Source organism: Sinocyclocheilus grahami, unplaced genomic scaffold, assembly GCF_001515645.1.
Source record: "Sinocyclocheilus grahami isolate Dianchi unplaced genomic scaffold, SAMN03320097.WGS_v1.1 scaffold200.1, whole genome shotgun sequence".
Taxonomy (NCBI): domain Eukaryota; kingdom Metazoa; phylum Chordata; class Actinopteri; order Cypriniformes; family Cyprinidae; genus Sinocyclocheilus; species Sinocyclocheilus grahami.
This window is the reverse complement of record NW_015505379.1, coordinates 1,030,437-1,050,562: the sequence shown is the minus strand read 5'-3', so window position 1 is coordinate 1,050,562 and position 20,126 is coordinate 1,030,437. Positions and strand designations below refer to the sequence as shown.

Below are 20,126 nucleotides of genomic sequence, written 5' to 3'. Positions count from 1 at the left end.
TGTTAGACAGAATGTTAGGGACTGACAGCCTCAGTCGCCATTCACTCTCATCTCTTTTCCATTCAATGAAAAAGAATGATGACTGAGGCTGTCATTCTGCCTAACATCGTTTTTGTGTTCAGAAGAAAAGAAATTCATAGAGGTGAGGGTAAATGAAGCCAGAACTTTAGTTTTTTTTTTTTATCCCTATGGTTTTAACATTTTTAACCTTTTCATCCATTCCAAATGTTTTTTTTTTTTTGACGCAATTAATACTTTTATTCCGCAAGGATGCATTAATTATGACAGTACAAAAAAGACATGTATAATGTTACAGTACAGACCTTTTAATAAAATAATTTAAAAATATATATATAAGTTAAGCATCAGAACTGTTTTCTTGATAATTACAAGTTTCTTAATGGGCAAATCAGCATATTAGAATGACTTCTGAAGAATCATGTGACACTGAAGACTGAAGTAATGATGATGAAAATTTAGCAGTGCCATCAAAGGAATAAATTACACTAAATTACAAATTACATTAAATTATAATTTTGTTTGTTACTACAGTTGGTGCAGAAATGACACACTTGAGATTTAAATACTGAATTAGCTGTTTGTGCATGTGAGTGAAGTGAAAGGGCTCAGCAATCCTAATTCAAAAGACAAAAGCTTCAAATCTCCTTACAGTCCAGGTAACTGTGTGAGTCTGTGTGTGCCTGCAAGTGTGTGTTTCTGTATATCTGGTGGCTGCTTGTCCAGCTCTATGAATGGAGCTGTTATGTTTGGGTTTTAATGATTAGAGACTGAACATTCTGACGAAGGATTTAGATTTAAGAACTGTTGATGTGCCTTACAAAACCTAAAATGCTATCCCTCATCAGTCTATAGACCATCACACAGGTGTCTGTGTGTGTGTGTATGTAATATCCTCGGCCGTTTGCTGCGAATAACATTTTAATATTTAATGCTAACCCACTTTTGCACACATATGCGCTTAGTTAACAAAATAAACTGCCAATGGAAAATTCTTCTAAACATTCATTAATTTTAGTTAATTTCAATATTTAATAACACGTTGTTAAAATCAATAATTGCTACTGTACTCTACTATATATATATATATATATATATATATATATATATATATATATATATATATATATATATATATATATATATATATATATATATATGTTTTTATTCCAGTGATGTGGTTATGTAATATGGACTATTGCATCTGCTCAGACAGTGATTACGTCAATGTCGCTACATCTGTCAGTAATACTGACCCCGCTCCACCTGCAGCTATACCCACAGTGTAGGTGCTACGGGCCTCCCCAGCTCCACCCGCATGACTGCTTTGTGCCTCTGCTCGTCTGTCCAGCAGGCCTGCTTAACTCAGCAGAAGTGATTGTAGAGTTGCAGTTTTTTAGCATCCGGGTGTGCAGCAGAACAAAATGAACAGGGTAGAATTTAAACCCGCACACACAGATTGTGCAAAGTGTGTGTCTGGATGCGTGCCCGGCAGTAAATGTATTATACAAGTGCCCAGCATGGTTTGTGTGTAATGTAATGTAATTGCAAAGGCTTCTAGATATGCAAGCTTTATGCATTGATGCAAAATATGTCGCATTGCATGAACAGTTTGAATAGAATCTTTCTGAGCAAATTTGTTAACGTTAGTTGAACTGTCAATAACACATCCGATTTAATTGCACAGGTAACTGAGCCCTGAGGTTTTCTACTACAGTAATGCAAAAACACAATAATTTTGTGCAACAGGCCCATTTACTCGCTTGCATCAACCAAGAATTCACATTTGAGTGAATGAGCGATTGAAACTACCTGTGCACACATGGAAGAATCATATCATATATTTACCCTTCCCTGTAGGAAGATGTTCAATTGCATATTGTAGAGTTTAATATGCATTTGAAAGTCCTGTTGCACTTTACCTACAGTATTTACCCATGTGATACTCATTCTATTTTATTTCCTATTGCACAGCGTAGACCAAGGCCAAACAATGACTCACGACACGGGCAGTAAGGAGCCAGTATTTCGATGTGGAGCCAGAGAGAAAGAACTGGAGTTAGAGTGTTGTCGAGTTTGATCTGACATTTTATTGCGTCAAAGGAACAGAGATACACATGGTTGCCATAGAGACGCATATGACCATGCCTCGGTTTGCCTTCCTCTCTGACCTCACAGAGAGTTCTTGCTCAAGTTTCACTGCCGTTTTATTGCTTGTTTCAGAACATCTTGTCTATTTTTGTCCACTTTTTTCCTTTGGCAATTTTCTTCACCTCATCTTTCATTTTTTTAATTTTCTTTTGTCATCCATCTATGCAATCTCTCTCTCTCGCTTTTTTTTTATTTCAGGGCTTAACAACAAGTATTATTTCTGCTGGCCTCATCGGGTCAGTAGTTCAGATTTCTTTTTGCCAATATTTTCACTGGCCTCACCACAAAAAACATTTCATTGTGTTTTTAAGAAAATAATTTGTATATTTGTCAGAATGAAATGCATTTATATTTTTGTTAAAATTTAACATGCTTGCAAAAACAAGTTTGTTTTGTTACAAAATATTTGTTTAAGGCTAGTAATTGTACAGCAAACTTGGCTGGCAGTTTTAATTTAACATTTATGGAATTCAATCTAACTTTGGTAGTGTTAATTTTACTCCAGGAAATGTATATTTAAATTAGAGTTACAACTTGTGTGTTAATTCATGACTGCTAAATAAAAAAACATGTATTGTAAATTTACAATATATGAAATATTATCGCAAGATATAGTGAGAGCGTCTGTCTTGAGCGTTGTTTTTAAATCAGCTGACATTTTCAAATCGACCGATCATCATAATCTCAGTACACTTCCATTAAGTGCATGTGTGAGCGTATGTGTTGTGTGTGTGTGTGAATAATCTCTTTATCTCAGACCTGACAGGGCTCATTCCATTGATAGTGATGGTGTCAGCTGAGACAGCCAAGACAGAACGATGGGCAGATAAGAAAAGGAAAGGAGGAATAAGGGCACACGGGTCTGTCAGGGCGTTTTTCTCTCTCTTTCTATTTAGGCTTGATGTTATATGTACAGGAGTGCGTTAGAAGGACAATGACTGCATCTCTCTCTAAAACCTATGGGCGTGTAGAACATTGAGCATATGTGTGTGTGTGTGTGTGTGTGTGTGTGTGTTTTTGCTGAAACTGGAGTAAACATAGTCTTCTTCGGATCTAGTTTCACAGGTTAAAGGTAAATGGAAAGACCCACTCCCATTACCCATTCCAGCCCATGTTAGGGTGTGTGTTCAGTGCTGTTTGTCTTTTCTTAGTTATATCTCTCTTCAGGTCATAGCATTGTTCAGTAAGCACTTCTGTTGAGTTTCACACACCCTGAGTGAAAAAATACAGTAGAACTCTTACATGCTGCAGTTGTAGACGTGTGTTTGCATTAGGGACACATTAAAAATGGACTTGTTGGGTGGGTTGAATGAAGGAAAAGAAGTGATGTTGACTAATCTCTCTTAAGGAAGCTTGTATAATCATACTGTTTTCAGGTTCACACGATCCCAATCAGACAAGTTTCTTCCAGGGATTTTAGATAAGACACATTCTTGCAACAGCTAGACAGAGTGCAACAGAATAGAAAACAATGCATTTAAGTCTTTATTCATTTGATACACTGCCTTAAAAAATGCATAAATGGTTTTAACGTGAGTGCTGTTGCAGCAAATGTAAAGCACATGCAATTTTACAGTGCAAACTATCTAAAAGCTGCAAGAATGATACTTTAATCACCACAGTTAAACATATAAAAACTATATAGGTAAAACAATCTGATGATTGTGACCTATTCCTAGATTGTATGTACACTACACTACTGCAAAATACAGAAAAAAACTGTAATATTGTGAAATATTCCAAATTAAAATGGTTGTTTTCCTTTTGAATATATTTTAAAATGTAATTGATTTCTGTGATGTCAAAGCTGAATTTTCAGCATCATTAATCCAGTCTTCAGTGTCACATGGTCCATCAGAAAGCATTATAATATGCTGATTTGCTGCTAAAAAAATCGTATTATTATCATTTGACAGCAGTTGTGCTGCTTAATATATATATATTTTTTCAATATTATTTGATTATTAGAATGTTCAAAAGAACAGCAGTTTAAATATTAAAAAGCAGTTTAAATATATATTTTTTAAATAGCTGTAATATTTTATACTATAATTATATTTTACTTATATTTTATATTAAAAAAAAAATTTTTTTACATTGTAGCTGTCTTTACTGTCACTTTTGGTCAATTTAATGCATACTCGCTGAATAAAAGTATAAATTTCCTTTAAAAAACTCAACAAAAAAAAAACTCAAAAAATCTTACTGACCACAAATTTTTGAACAGTAGCGTGTGTGGGTCTATTTTGCACCAAAGGTTGTTCTTCCATTAAAGGTGTTCTTGCAGGAACAAACTTGATTCAGCAGTCAATGGGATTTCAGCAGTGAGCTGGAAAATCAGCTCACATACCCTCTCTGACGGTCTCTTCTCTTTATGTTTTCTTAATCTTGTTAAATGGCTTAAAGCATTGTTTAGACTTCCGGTCTTAGATTATTTGTGTTTGTGTGTCTGAGTGTGGGTTTAAAGGTCTATAAAAGAGCACTAATTAGATTATACTCACCTACACAATAAGTGTCATTTAAAAAAAACATTACTACATTTTTTTTAAACCCAGTTTTTCCTTTCTCTTCTGTATCAAATGAATCATGGGAAGTTATTATATACACTATTACTCTTTTTTTCTGAACATTTAATAAGATACATTCATTTTAAAACAATTTCTTTGACTGTGAACATAGCATTCATTTTGTGTCATTTAAGTGCACAAAATTAATGCTAACAGCCTAAGATGCTTATCTAGTCTCTCATCCCGATCAGGCTGGTCTGTTCTGTTCTGAGGGGTTTTGAGCACTTGTCAACTGATAAAGCTGGGCGAGCAGCTAGGTCAGTGGAAGACCAGCTCGGGCAGGCTTTGAAACCAACAAAAACCAGCAAACCATCTTAGGGAGGTTTTTTTCAGCAATATGGTTGGAACTTTTTGTTATGAACATTAATATCCCTGTGCAGAAAGTACATTGTGACTCTTCTACTTGAGCAGTTTTTTATGTTCTTTTGCTATGTTTGATATTGCTTAATGTTTCTAATTCTGTTTTAGAGTTCAGTTGCTCAATTCTCTCTTTGGCCATGATCGCCCTCCTCAAACGTGTGCTCACCCTCCAGAGATGGGATCTGGCCTCTATAGGCTTGTGTGTAAAGAGCTTATGGTTACTGGGCCTTTGGGAAACAATACTGATTAAAGTCTGCTAATGAATCATTTTTTCCCATAGTCCGGAGTAGTGTGTGTGTGTGTGATGTTTTAGAGTTCAGTTGCTCAATTCTCTCTTTGGCCATGATCGCCCTCCTCAAACGTGTGCTCACCCTCCAGAGATGGGATCTGGCCTCTATAGGCTTGTGTGTAAAGAGCTTATGGTTACTGGGCCTTTGGGAAACAATACTGATTAAAGTCTGCTAATGAATCATTTTTTCCCATAGTCCGGAGTTTAGTGTGTGTGTGTGTGAGAGAGAGAGAGAGAGAGAGAGAGAGAGAGAGAGAGAGCAAGAAAAGTACTAAAGTACTTTTAGTATCACAGAAGAGCATCCAAACTGATCATTTGTAATTAATTTAATAATGTATTACTTTATTATTATTATTATTATTATTATTATTAATAATAATTATTATTATTATTTAAATATTTTAATATACAGTAGATAATATAACAAATAAATATTTATTATATTAATAAATGTATTATAATATTAACTAATATTGTTGTTAATATTTTTTTAATAATACATAGTTTTTTATTTATTATATCTTGTATTATATCTTGTATAAAAATAAAATTTTTATAATTTTATAATTTTTATGATTTTCTTTATAAAATGTTATACAGTATATTGTTAAATATATTGTTTGTTTTTATATATTATTAGATATGGTAGATTTTAGAATGACATTTTTAGAAATGTAATGAATTATTGAATGGTACCGTAATCTTAATTATACCATTCAAAGCCACAATAATCTAACTGTATATTATGTGTGCATGCTCATTCATGCAGCTACAGTAGATCAATATGCACAGTTGTACATTGTGGATTTGTTAGACAGTTTCTGTGAGTGTAGCCATCAAAGACTGGTTTAAGCTTGTTGGGAGCTAAAAGAACAGACTGGGCCTCAGGCTAAATTATGTAACACTCCCATACATTCAATTAACTAAATCAACCTGTCTCTCCCCAGCACTCCAGCCCGAATGTGACAGTCTCACACACTGAAGCTGCTGTTTTCTCAGAACTTTGCTTCTTTGCACAGTTTGCACTGTTCAGAGTGTCAACCTGTCAACGACTTAAAGGGAAAGATCATCCAACAATGAATTCTGAAACCTCATGCCCGGTTTCCACAAAAATATTAAGCATGTTTTCAACATTGTTAAATGTTTCTCAAGCAGCAAATCAGCATATTAGAATGATTTCTAAAGGATCATGTGACACTAAAGACTAGAGTAATGGATGCTGAATATTCAGCTTTGCCATCGTAGGAATAAATTGGATTTATTAGCTATAACCAAAGCTCTTGTTTAGCTTATGTCCAAATTCAAAAATGATGGCAAAACAGTATAGGTTCAAGAGCGTACTTTTGTATTCCACAGAAACAATAACAGCAAACATGACTTGAGGGTAAGCAAATAACAACAGAATTTTCTTTTTTGCCTGAACTATATCTATAATGATTCTTCACATAATTTTCTGTGTGTTGTTCAACATTCTCTTTCAACCCTTCGCTTCATTTCTCTGCAACTCTTTTAATCTTTCAGCTGTCTTCATTCTCCCCATTCAGCGTTTTATCTCTGTTTCTGTCTCTTTTTCTCTGTTTGCTCTCTTCCTCTATCTGGTTTGAATATGCAGTGACTGAAAGGCTTGATGAGTGACGTACAGATGTGCAAAAACATCAGCTAGCTGCTTACTTCATCATGTGCGTCAGCATTGCTCGCCCCTGGTTCCTTTCTGCATGCTCTCCATCTTTACACCTCCCCCTCTGTAATTACTGTCCGCGTTCTTTCTAAAAATGACTCGTTTGTGTTTTTGTGTGCATGTTTAGTTTTTTTATTTATTTAAAAGGGAACAGGAAGGCTACATTTTCTCAAACGCACAAACGCACACAAACAAAAACTCAGACACACCAACACTGAAGTGCACCTCCAGAGGGATAAATGGCATTGCAGCATCTCATCATCGCTAGCGAGATGAGAAAAAGTGGAGATTAAACCCTGTGACCCAAGAGGCGGCACTTTGTGTGTGTGTGTGTGTGCATGTGAGTTCATGTGAAAACAAACATTCAGCACTTTCACATATTATATTAAACAGGCTGATTCTGTCTGGTGTGTTTATTTTTTAAATCTGATCTATGTGAGATACTCTCTCTTTCTGCTTCTGTGAATGATGTCGGTGTCATTCATCAAGTGTGTATGTATGTCTGTGGGGGTTTGTGTGCTTATCTGTGTGTGTGTTGACAGGTTAAATGCTTCAGGGCTTCTGATATGCTTTATGAGCTACCCTGACAAGACAAAAAAATGTCTTGTATAACTTCCCAGTCCCTCTTGCTTTTTGAGCTCTCTTTTCAATATCAAGCAGCCCCACATAGTATCACTTAAGCCACACTTTAAAATGTCTACACTACTCTTCAAAAGTTTGGGGTCAGTAAGTAAAAAAAGAAAAAAAAGAAATGAACTTTTATTCAGCATTAATTGCATAAATTGAATAAACTGATCAAAAGTGCAGAGTCTCTATTTTAAATCTCTATTTCTATTTCAAATAAGTGCTGTTCTTTTGAACTTTCTATTCATCCAAAAATCCTGATTTTTTTTTAATCATGATTTGTGATAAAATATTAAGCAGCACAACTGTTTTAAACATTTATAAAAATAAGAAATGTTTCTTGAGCAGCAAATCAGCATATTAGAATGATTTCTGAAGGATCATGTGACACTAAAGACTGGAGAAATGATGCTGAAAATGCAGCTTTGCATCACAGGAATAAATTACATTTTAATATATATTAAAATAAAAAACAATAATTTAAAATAGTAATAATAATTCATAATATTGCTGTATTTTTCATCAAATTAATGCAGCTTAAGAGACCCCAAACCTTTGAATACTAGTGTATGTCATTGCATTAGATTAAAAAAAAGCAAGCCAAATGCCATTTATTTAAAAAATATATATATATATTTTTATATTGTTTTTATATTTTATTAGTTGATGAAATTAGTATAAGTGTGGCTTCAGTGTCCAAATTCTTTTTTAAACAAATTCAGTATTAGTTTTTTCTTGTACAGCAAAAAAAAACAACAACAACATCCAGCCATTCATCCATCTGTTTTCCAAGGCGCTTGTCCTGCATAGGCTTGCATGGATGCTGGAGCCTATTTCATCGTCTCTAACCGTAGGCAGGGAAACACCCTGGATGGAGGGTCAGTGAAGTGGCGGAAAGAAGACAGATTGTCTTGGCTGTTCATCCCTCGTTTAGAGATGAGGCAGGGCTTTTTTTTCTGTTCATTAATAAATGTTTTCGGCAGCCGGTTGTCCTGTGTGCATGCGTGTGGACCAGATTGGCACTTAGCTAAGTTCTCACTGAAGCTCTGCAGAGTAGAGTTACATACAGAGTGAAACCTTAAACTTGCAGGGGAAAGGGACAGTGAAAGTGAGAGAGAGGAGGATGATGGGAAGGAAAAAAACTAGAGAAGTAAACGCCTATTAATAATTAGTCATTTGATCAGGCAACGTTTTGGATCTGTATTTTGACATGGTTTTCAAGGGTTTATTTAGCTATACTTTGGGGACAAATTGAGCTAAATCTGACAAAACCTTCCTTCGGGGTCCTCATTTGGAGAAATTATTAATATATAAACCAAATCATGTTGTTATTCTAAAAATTCTAAAGCTGTTTGGCTTAGCTTTTAGTAATTGAAACAGATATAAAGCTAAGTAAACTGGCGTGTGAGTGTCTGTGTGTGTGGACATGGACAAATTCAGTTCAAAGCTGAAGCTCTGAAAGGGCTCAGTCAGCATTGCTCAATAAATATATACCGCTTCCTCTTGAGACTTCTTAATACCTAGAGCAAAACTCTTCCTAACTGTGAGCACATATTCACACACACATTTTCTTACCTGTCTAAAGTACCATCAACATCTAGTGTTTTATATCATTTAACCTCCTGAGACCCTGTGACCTCATATGAGGACATTATATTTTGGTGTATTTCTCTTAGACTATACATGCCACAGTTTGAAGTCTGGATGTCCTGTACAGAGCGCATTCAGGGCTTTTCAGAGATACGAAATGTTTGGATGTTTCACCATGACCACTCCCTCTCCTTGGTCTTCAAAAATGTCTGATATTAATTTAGTGACACTCGTATGGAACTATGATAATATTTTGTAATTATCATTTAAATCTGACTAACTCTTCAACTTAAACTGTCATAAATCAACATCTCAGGAAAATGTTATGGGGTTTCAAATCAAAATATGACTTTCTGTTACGAAACATGAGGTTGATTTCATACATGTCCTGATATGAGGACACTGGGACTAAAAGCATGTTTATTAGCATTTTGGGAGACATAACAAATGAATAGGGAAAGAAATTATGTTTCAATATTCTATGAAATATTATATATTTTTATGAAAATCTTGTTAAATATTACTTCCATTATTACACTTCTTTTTTCATTACATGTTGCCCCAAAAACACATCAATATGCTAATTAGATTTAGTTTATAGATACATTGTATATAATGAGAAAACCCGTTTATGGCCATTTTACACATATTTTGCAGAAAGAAAATTTGTATATCAAATCATTCTGTTATAAAATAGTTGCGAATCATCTTTATACAAAGTTTGGTAAAAAAAAATAAAAAATCCTGAAAACTAAAAATGTATTGGTGATTTAAAAAATCTATTGTTTTTGCCCATGCATGTTCATTCATGTCTTTTTTTTATTTATTTTTATTGAGTCCCGATGTCCTCTACCGAGGACATAGCATAACTTATGAGCGAAATATCATTTTAAATGTTTTTTAAAAAAAAAATTAATGCTCTAAACAATGTAAAGACATGAAAAAAACTATTTTTTTCCTAAAAATCTTTTCTCGGGTCTTAAAAGGATAAAGTTGCGGTCACTTTAGCGAACTGCGGCCAAGAAGGTCCACTGTCAATAGTGTAGCGATGTAGGACACACAGCTACCGTTTTAAACCAAGCAGCTTTCTGTTGGTTTGCTTGGTTAATCCACTTGACCAACTTGAACCCGATGCAAAATCTGTGTGGAGAAATCTTTCGTCCTCCCGCAAAAGTCCTGATCACATGGATTACTATTGAAATGGCAGGAATTTGGGTGCGGAAATTCACCCAAATTGTTGTTGGTTTTTTTGTTAATCACTTATAGCGGAATCAGATCGGAATTAGCTGACTCTTGGTAACAACTTTGTCCACAAAGTATTTTTAACTTAGCCTGTGTATACAGTACCCTTCAAAAGGTTGGGGCCGGTAAGATTGTTTTTTTATGTTTTTCATGAGCTTGAAATCTCTTATGCTCTCCAAGGCTGCATTTATTCTAATAAAAAAATCTCCAAAGCTGCATTTATTTGAATAAAAATACAGTGAAGTACTGTAGTATTGTGAAATATTATTACAATTTAAAATAACTATTTTCTGTTTAATTACATTTTTTTTTTACATCATGAATGTTTTTATTGTTGCTTTTGTTTAGTTTAATGCATCCTTGCTGAATAAAAAGTATTAATTTCTCTCTTACAGACCCCACAATTTGAACAGTAGTGTACATACTGTGCAAAAAGCCTTCTTTCTGTGGTAATGCAAAAAGAACTTTTAGCATTTTTGTGATTATTGAAAATCTGTTTTATTCAAAATATGTCTGTGTTTCTGTGCTGCATGTGCTAAATGTGCACTAATCGCATGGACTGTCTCACTGAAACAGCCTGGGGTTAAAGGTCAAGCCCAACGGCACAGCAGTGAGCAGAACTGAGATCTCAGATCACTCACTTCACAAGATACTGAATATGCTGAATTTGAAGGGTATGTGATATATGTAATTTCATTTTAGTGGGCTGCATTGAGATATTTAAGGTAATTATACAGTGATATTATTGCTGTGTTATATTATATAGTATTATGCATGGAGAAAGATACATTCAAACTATGATTTATGTTGCATGTTTCTGCAAAGACGTTTGGCAAAAAGTGGTTGATCCTGAGGAGCGAGAGAGAGAGGGTACAGATGAGTCAGCAAAGTGTGTTTGTTAGTTTAGTGCTCGTTGTTGGGTTTTCACCAGGCCCTGATGGAAAATGCAGACGTTTTTCACGTTTTCTGTGTTGATTTTAGAGGGAAATCTGCAGCATTTTGTGGTGTGGACTTAGACATGAGTTCAGCAGCGCTCAGAGCTCCACAGTCTTATGAAGAATTTGAGTATTTATTCAAAAATATGAAATAAATGAAAACTCAAAGGGGTCGTCACTAGCACACAGATTTTCATGTACTTTATATTTCCAACACACACACACACACACACATGCTGATACCTGTTAACAACTACACACACGCTTTAATTAATAAACCCTGATTACTTGTAGGACTTTCCTTCTTCTTGCTTTCCTAAAGTCATTCATTTACTCATTCTCTTGATCTGTGCTCTTTCCTTCAGTGTTAGATATGTGATGGACTTCAACCACATGCTTTCCCAGAAGACATTCTCCATAAAGTTAGTGTGTGTATGTTTGTTGAACTTTCACAGCTGTTGTTTCATGTCAGCGTTGTAAGACCCCATTGAATGGCACACACACACACACACACACATACATCCTGGATAAACATATCATTAGCTGGGTTTCCATCCAAAGTTGCGAATTTAACTTTTGCGCAAAATTGGAATATCACATAAAACATTTGCGAATAAGCACCATTTCCATCCAACAAGTCAAAGAGAACAAAATCGTCACGCCCTGAAAACTGACACTAAATATCACTAAGAAACGTAGGATAAGCGACTGAATATAATAATTTTCATATATAATATATTACTTGCACCTCAGAACGAGCTGATGAAAATAAATAAATGCAGTCATTGGTCGTTTCCATCTCCCATTATTCACATTAACCCTTTTTCACACAAGTCAAAAACCACCTCAAGCCTCACCTTGACAACCTCAGGGGATGAAAAGGCAACATCACTCACATACCTGAGCAGAGGAACAATCAGCATGTCTCATCTCTCTCACATACAGGAACTCAGAGGCACACACAGCTGTCCATACATGCTTTCATACACAGGAGGCATTACATACTATATGCCAGAATGCTATTTAAGGCATCTCATCAGCTTTTCTTTCTTTGTCACTTAAAAAGCGTAAGCACATGCCAACAAACTGTCGAACTGTTTTCATTTTTGTATTTATACTGCATTTTTATACATTGATTTATAATGTGTTTTTTTTTTTTTTTATTTATAAACCACCAAACTTCCTCTATGATGTACACTCTAAAAAATGCTGGGTTGTTTCAACCCAATTTTGGGTCAAATATGGACTAACCCAGCTGTTGGGTTAAATTTTTTAATTAAAGTTTTAACCCAAACGGGTTAGTCCATATTTGACCCAAAGTTGGGTTGAAACAACCCAGCATTTTTTAGAGTGTAATTATATTTAGTTACATTTAAATTACCATTCAAAGTTTGGGGTTGTTAAGATTTTTTTATGTTTTTGAAAGTGGTCTCTTATGCTCACCAAACTTAATTTATTTGATCAAAAATACAGTAAAAACAGTAATTTTGTGAAATATTATTACAAACCGAAATAACTGTTTTCTATTTGAATATATTTTAAAATGTAATTTATTCCTGTGATGGCAAAGTTGAATTTCCAGCAGCCATTACTTCAGTCTTCATGTAACTTGATATTTCATAAAGCATTCTAATATGCTGATTTGTTGCTCAAGAAACATTTCTTATAATAATCAATGTTGAAAACAATTATGCTGCTTAATATTTTTGTGAAAACTGTGATTAATTTTTTCATGATACTCTTTGAAAGTGGAAATAGAAATTTTTTGTAACATTACAATTGTATTTAATACATTTTTTAAAGGTATTAATACAGACACCAAACTTTTAAACCTTATTTATGTTTAACTTTATTTAACTTAAGTTATTTTATTTAATATAAATAAATATTTATCAGGTTATTGGTATATTTTAAGCTACAAAGCCGTTTTAGTAGTTCAGCTTGGTTGGTTAAATCAGTTAATGAAACTGTAAAATATACAGGCACCAAAATGCCATCTAGTAATGCCTGAAACATTCACAAACACACACACACACACACACGGTCCGCAGACACTCTCTCCACTTCACTCACACTCACACTGAACTAATGTATGCCAACCCAGACAGACAGATAAAACATAAAACATGTCACAGAGCAGAGACTGAGAGAGGTGGAAGAGAGGGGGAAGAGAGGGAGAGAGATGGTCCCAGAGGCATTGTTAAATTGATCAGTGTACGGATGGCAGGATACGTGATGAAATGAGAGAGATGGATGCATGGATCTGTGGTCTCATCTCATCACGGCTCTTAGTGCAGGAAATGGCTTTACCTGCAGCACTGCAGCTGTCATGTCCAAACTAGTGCTGTTAGCATAAAGTAGTTAGTGTTGTGATGAGAGGAATTTTTAACAGTGTGCACACCTTTCTACTTCATCGGTTATTGAAGTGCCAGCATTGATTATAAACTGAGAAATGTATAGCAATGAAAAAAGCTGCAAATAAATAATGATAATGCATATTGTAATTGTATCATAGTGATTATGTATGTGTTTATTTTTTATTATCTTCTGCATAAAGGTTATCACAACACAAATAATAATCTTTATTGGACACACAAAAGTAGTATAACGAAATCTCAAAGTTTTCTTTTGCTGTTGAAAAGGCTAGCACGACCTGTCACCAGCATAATTTGTGTCTTAGGTGCTGCATTGCCAAATGTTGGTGTACTGATGCCCATCTGATTTCTGCCTGTTCCTCTCTCTCTTTCTGATTGAGTCTCTTTGTGTTCTGGTTGGAACGACTTGTTCTGAAGGGAGTAAATATAGCTGTGCGCAGTGAGGGCAGAGGTGGAGGGGGGCAACCTTTTTACAATTAGAGCCAAGACTAGAAAATTGAGAGCAACAAGGAAAAGGAACATTGGCCAATTTTCAGGTCATCAATAATAATTTTGTTTACTTCCCTTTGTCAAAACATGTCATTTTTTTTACTACATCAGTTACAACTAAATATAGAAAAAGCTTTTCTCTCTCTTTTTTTTTTTAAATTACATACGGTTGATATTGGATTTGGGTGATATTTCACTTGTTGGTTCATGCAGAGCTTTTATAGGCATGTTATTTTATTAATTTATTTATTGCAAAAGTTACGTTTTGAAGATACACATACAACACCTCGTCCATTAGTCTACATTCAATATTAGAAGATAATAGTTTTATATACAATGGCTGTGGTAAATTTGTGGTTGTTAAATATAAAATGTTTTATAATGTCTCAACTAGTGATAGACCATTATATCAGCCTGGCCGAATAATTTATTTGGCAATTTTGAGATTATCAGCATTGACAATAACTGTTTAGTGGCCAATTAACAGATCTTAAAATCTGTAATCCTCAGTAGGTGCTACATGTCTTCTGTTTTTATTATTTTTAGTGAATTTGGAGTAAGTACTGTGTAAACAAAATGTTAATTTAATCTAATAATTTAGTGTATGTATCATTTACCATCAATCAATCAACCAACAAATATTATAGTATAGTATATTAGTATTCCAGTGTATATTTATTCATAGGCTGCTGGCACTGACCCGTTAGATATCAGACCCGTTAAAGCTGTACATTTAGACTTTTCAAATGTTCAGTGTTCCCTGTCTGTGCTGTTTGTGTTTATCTACATGACTCTGACTCTTTACAAATAGCACAATAATAGATGGAAATGAAAGGATGCTAGGCAGAGGAAGAGGTTGAGACTATCTTATCTTTGCTTTTATGAATAAAGGCCATCAATCTGTTATTCTGCATTGACTGTTTTTTAATGCCGGGGGGCCACATTTGTGGACCAAGCTGTGGCGCACATTGGATTGATTAAGTTGACTGAACATGCATATTTTGTCATATGCATGCATCCGTTAAACCAACATGTGACTTAAGTGCGACCTCGTTCACCTCTCATAAACACGTTTACATTTTCAGAGCAATATGGTCTTATACATCATCATGACATTAAGGCCATTTAACCACATACAACTCGATGTCACGATGCATTTACAAATAGTTATTCTGAGAAGAACAGCTGCAATAGAACATATCTATTGATTTTCTTGCAATTGCACAAATCACTGAACAGTGTGAGGTAACAAGAATTCTCAGCCAGAGTTTCAGTTTACCTTATTCTTAGACTACAGACATATTTACTGCTGACATGTAACAGCCTCAATGCATTTTATATTTATACTAGAATTTCTTAATTTTTTTTTTTTTAGGATTATTCTTAAAACGGAATCCCCCCTGATCAGGTGTATTATAAAATTAATCAAATATAAGCTAAAACCTAAAAAGTACATGCAAACTAATGGAAAAACGCCACAAAACTAAAATGAAAATATGGAAATATAAAAAAAAATGAAAATATAAAAATAAAATCTAATTCAAAGTGTTATCAATAACTAATAGTAATATCAATGATACAAAAATAACACTGCCACTCGTTTGTATTAGAATATGCAACAACTTATATCTAATTTCTGTGTTTTTCAGAATGTTGATGCCGCAGCAACATGGAACTCTGGGGAAACGGAACACCGGCGCTCTCCCGTGCACCTGAATGCAGAGCAGAAACACGGAGTAAGGTGTGAGAACAAAGCCCAGCAAACTTCACAAGCACTTTTGACAGAGTGATTGGTTGCTGCAACCAACGGGAACATGCACCAAACGAGCAACAACTGCCTGTGCTCCGGACTCTCAACAGACAAGCACAATAACCTATCAGAGAGGAGAATGAAGACAGTGGAGCCAATGACAATGACCTTTGACCTTCAACAGAACCTTGAACAGTTTGTGTCCAATATTCACAAAAAGGATTCAGCGATTCAGTCACAATTGTATGTGTACTCAAAAAGTGCCTCTTGTTGATTGTCGCTTTCTGAATATAGACTTTAAATTGTTCAAGAATTGACTGATGTACTTGAAAGATAAAGGTTGCTATTCTTTAATTTTATGTACATTTTATGACAGGAAAAGAGGGTCTTTAAAAGCATTGCAGCAAGACATCAACAACAGTGATGGTAATTCTTCTGGTGATAATGATGAAGATGAAGTAACTATGAATCTCACATGGTGTTCTTCATGGTGTTTAGCTAATCTAGCATCACAGATGTGTTGACTGACTGGTTCATCATCCTTCCCTGTTCCTTGTTTCTTTCTTTACCCCCTTTGCCCCATGCGTGACATGTTCTAGCCATGCATTAGTACTTAAGTGCCTGTCTCTTTTCTGCCTCTCTTCCCTCTGCTCCCTTCACAGAAGCGTCCTGAAAGGAACCAGTAACAGACATTTGGCTCAGTGACACTAAGCATCTATTTTTACTCTAAGGGTGGGGTGCTTCTGTGATGGTGTCCTGCGGTAGCTTACCTCCACTGGCACGCAAGGATGCTAGCTGACCCAATCCACATTGGATTATACCAATGATAGTCCGGAACAGTGGTGTGTGTAAAGGATATAATTTAGAAATCGTCCCCACACTCTGTTCCACAGTGACACCCATTGCTGGCCAACAGTGGTAAAATAAAATGTTAAAAACATGATTTTCTCATGTGTTTTCTGTCCCCTTTTTATTTTTATTTTACTTTTTATTACGATGAAAGATCTTTATCTTTTAAAGACTTTCTTCTGAATTAATTTAAAGGGATAGTTGACCTAAAATTGAAAAAATTGTCATTATTCACTCACCTTCATGTCGTTTCAAACCTGTATGACTTACTTTCTTCTGCTGGTTTGGAACAACTTGAGGCTGAATAAATGATGCCAGAATTTTCATTTTTGGGTGAACTATTTCTTTAAGAAAGGACACATATTTTGCCTTATCTGCTTCTGACAAACCTCAGTGATTGATATGAATATTTATGATATTCAGTGTGTGATGGTTGTGTTTGCACTATATGTAGTATGTTTGTTCCTGACTCTTTACTGAACTGTTTCAGGATGTTCCAACCTGACGTGTGATTGCTTGGATACAAATGTAACCAATAGAGTTTAACTGAATCCAGACTGAGCTGGTCGAACACACAGAACAACCTGTAATACAAATACACAATGATCATAACCAGTTGCACCTTTTATCAGGAGGGGAACCCCACATAATGATTATTCAAATCCTATAGGATAATACATTTCAACGATCAGACCGCAAGTTAATCAACGTCAAGCCAAAGAGTATTATTGAAGTAATACTTGTTTATTCCAAATACATTCAGAACACATATGTTTCCAATATCACTGAAGTCTTTAAGAGGTTGGAGTTTCAAGGCAAAATGTGTTGACCTTAAAGGGATAGTTCACCCAAAAAGGAAGATATTTTGAAGACGTTGAGGTCCAAACATCGTCAGACCCCTGACTTTCAATGTATTAACAAAAACAACACAGAGACATTTTCCAAAATATCTTCTATAGTGTTCCATAAAAAAAATAAAGCCATACAGGTTTGGAAGGGCACGAGGGTGAGTAGCCTAAATTATGGCAGAATTTTCATTTTTGGGTGAACTATCCCTTAAATCTTATTAACAAAATCTTATTTTACACATTAAAATTATATTATTGTATATATATATTGTCATATTACATAAGAAACTTTGAGAACTTTACTAAAGCTGTGTTTGGTTCATGTTGACAGGGATTGTAGCAGATATATATCAATACGTTTTTTTTTTACAGTGATAATTGAGAATTTCACGCTGCTTCAAAAAAGGTCAGGCAAGCCACTATATATAAACAGGATAAATTGTGAAGCTTTTAAATATATTGTGAAACTTTGCTCTATTTTTGCTCAATATCTTGAACAGCCAGGCACAGACACACACACACACACAAAAGAGACAAAAAAGAGAAAAAATTCCTCATAACATTAACACATGCAAGCACATATAATAGGCCTATATATAACATTTAATTTTTGCCTCTTTATATTCAGCTGCTAGTGTATTCTGCTGCTATTGTATGATGCTCTTTTTAATCAGGTTAAAACAAAAGACGGCACTTGCGTCTGCATTTCTCACACTTGTGATTTTATGAAGAACCTTTAACATCAATGGAACCTTTCCATTGCACAAAAGATTCTTTATAGTGGAAAACCTTTATAATTTTATAATGTTCTTCAAATGGTTCTTCTATGGTATTTGTTACGAACCCCACATTTTGATACCTTTATCTTTTCATAGTGTTGCACATTCTAGCCAATCACACATGACTATGTTGAGTTTATGAATGCAATGGCCAATCAGAGGCGTTCAGATGAATCATCGCTAAAACGCCAGAGTTTTGTTCAGTGTGCGCGCTCGCTAAATGAATTCTGCTGTATCATGAATTCTCTCTTCATAAACAACAAAGTGAAGATGTACGTACGAGGTAGGGTTGCCAACCGTCCCGTATTAGCCGGGACGTCCCGTATTTTGGGCCTAATTGATTTGTCCCGTACGTGACTTCCCTTGTCCCGTTTTTTGACTGCTACGCTGATCTAACCACTGACTGATACAACAGCAGCAGTGCTGATCACTTGAGAATGATCACCGATACCTGTCATCATCCAATCACAGCCCCCGAAGTATACATTAAGTAAATCAGAAATCGTGAACATAACTGTACGAGGAAGGCAACGCGATCCTCTGCCGGCTCGTCGCTCCCGCCTCACAGCAAGCGGCGCTCGCGCTAATGCCAATTTCATCCGTGTTTTCACTTCAGTAAATCAGTTTTGGTGAATACAAACAAAGTGATTATTTTTCATGAGTCCAACATCGTGCCGCGCAAAAGACTTGATCAGTAAGGGAAGCCGTCTTTCACTATTGTAATGTTGTTAAATAGAGAAAAATATTTTATATTTAAGTAACTAATAGCATAATTCCTAACCTTGGACCGTATTCTTGAAACACAAATTAACCAATAAAAAGGTGTCAAGCACCAAAAGCAGCCCATATTAAATCTATAAGCTGTCTTTAATTGAAAAACACGAGCAAAGGGTCTGAATATTTAGGACCATGTGATATTTCAGTTTTTCTTTTTTAATAAATCTGCAAAAATGTCAACAATTCTGTGTTTTTCTGTCAATATGGGGTGCTGTGTGTACATTAATGAGGAAAAAAATTAACTTAAATGATTTTAGCAAATGGCTGCAATATAACAAAGAGTGAAAAATTTAAGGGGGTCTGAATACTTTCCGTACCCACTGTATATATGTGTGTGTGTGTGTGTGTGTGTGTGTGTATAAATGGTCACTCACCCCCCAACCCCGTAAGGTGATTGTCCCGTATTTTAATTTTCTGAAGTTGGCAACCCTAGTACAAGGTAAGTAAGACATTAATTCATCATACAGTGTAGACTGCTTCACTGATTATAACGGGAGTTTTCGAGAGTGCTTAACTCACGCTAGGCCGCTAGCTAAACTGAAGCCAGTGATAATGTTTGAAAATGTAATGTTCTTTGCTATTTGTGTATAGACGTTTTTCGCTGTTTGAAAAACCGTGGAAATTAGAAGTTAAAATTAAAATATTTTATGACAACCTGCCCAACCTCCAAAATCTTTTACACCTCCAGAGTGAGGATAAGGGTTAAAAGGGAAAATCACTTGAACCCCTCACACCCAGCCCACTTTCTTTCGACTGTTGCCCTCTGGTCAGCGCTACAAAGCACCGACCACCAGAACAGCCAGGC

General features: G+C 35.2%; 1 protein-coding gene across 3 annotated transcripts in view; it reads left to right on the top strand.

Annotated features, from left to right (window-relative positions):
* The window catches only part of LOC107595299 (insulin receptor substrate 1-B-like), a 48,661-nt gene extending 32,141 nt beyond the window's left edge, over positions 1-16,520 (top strand). For 2 of the 3 annotated variants that reach the window (XM_016285655.1, XM_016285657.1), the window contains exons 4-5: positions 11,820-11,876; positions 15,968-16,520. In XM_016285655.1, the coding sequence (XP_016141141.1) occupies positions 11,820-11,833 (14 nt within the window). In that variant the 3' untranslated portion in view covers positions 11,834-11,876; positions 15,968-16,520. The remainder of the gene's footprint in view (positions 1-11,819; positions 11,877-15,967) is intronic. The other variant, XM_016285656.1, reaches the window with a different exon arrangement.
* The last annotated feature ends 3,606 nt before the right edge of the window (positions 16,521-20,126 follow it).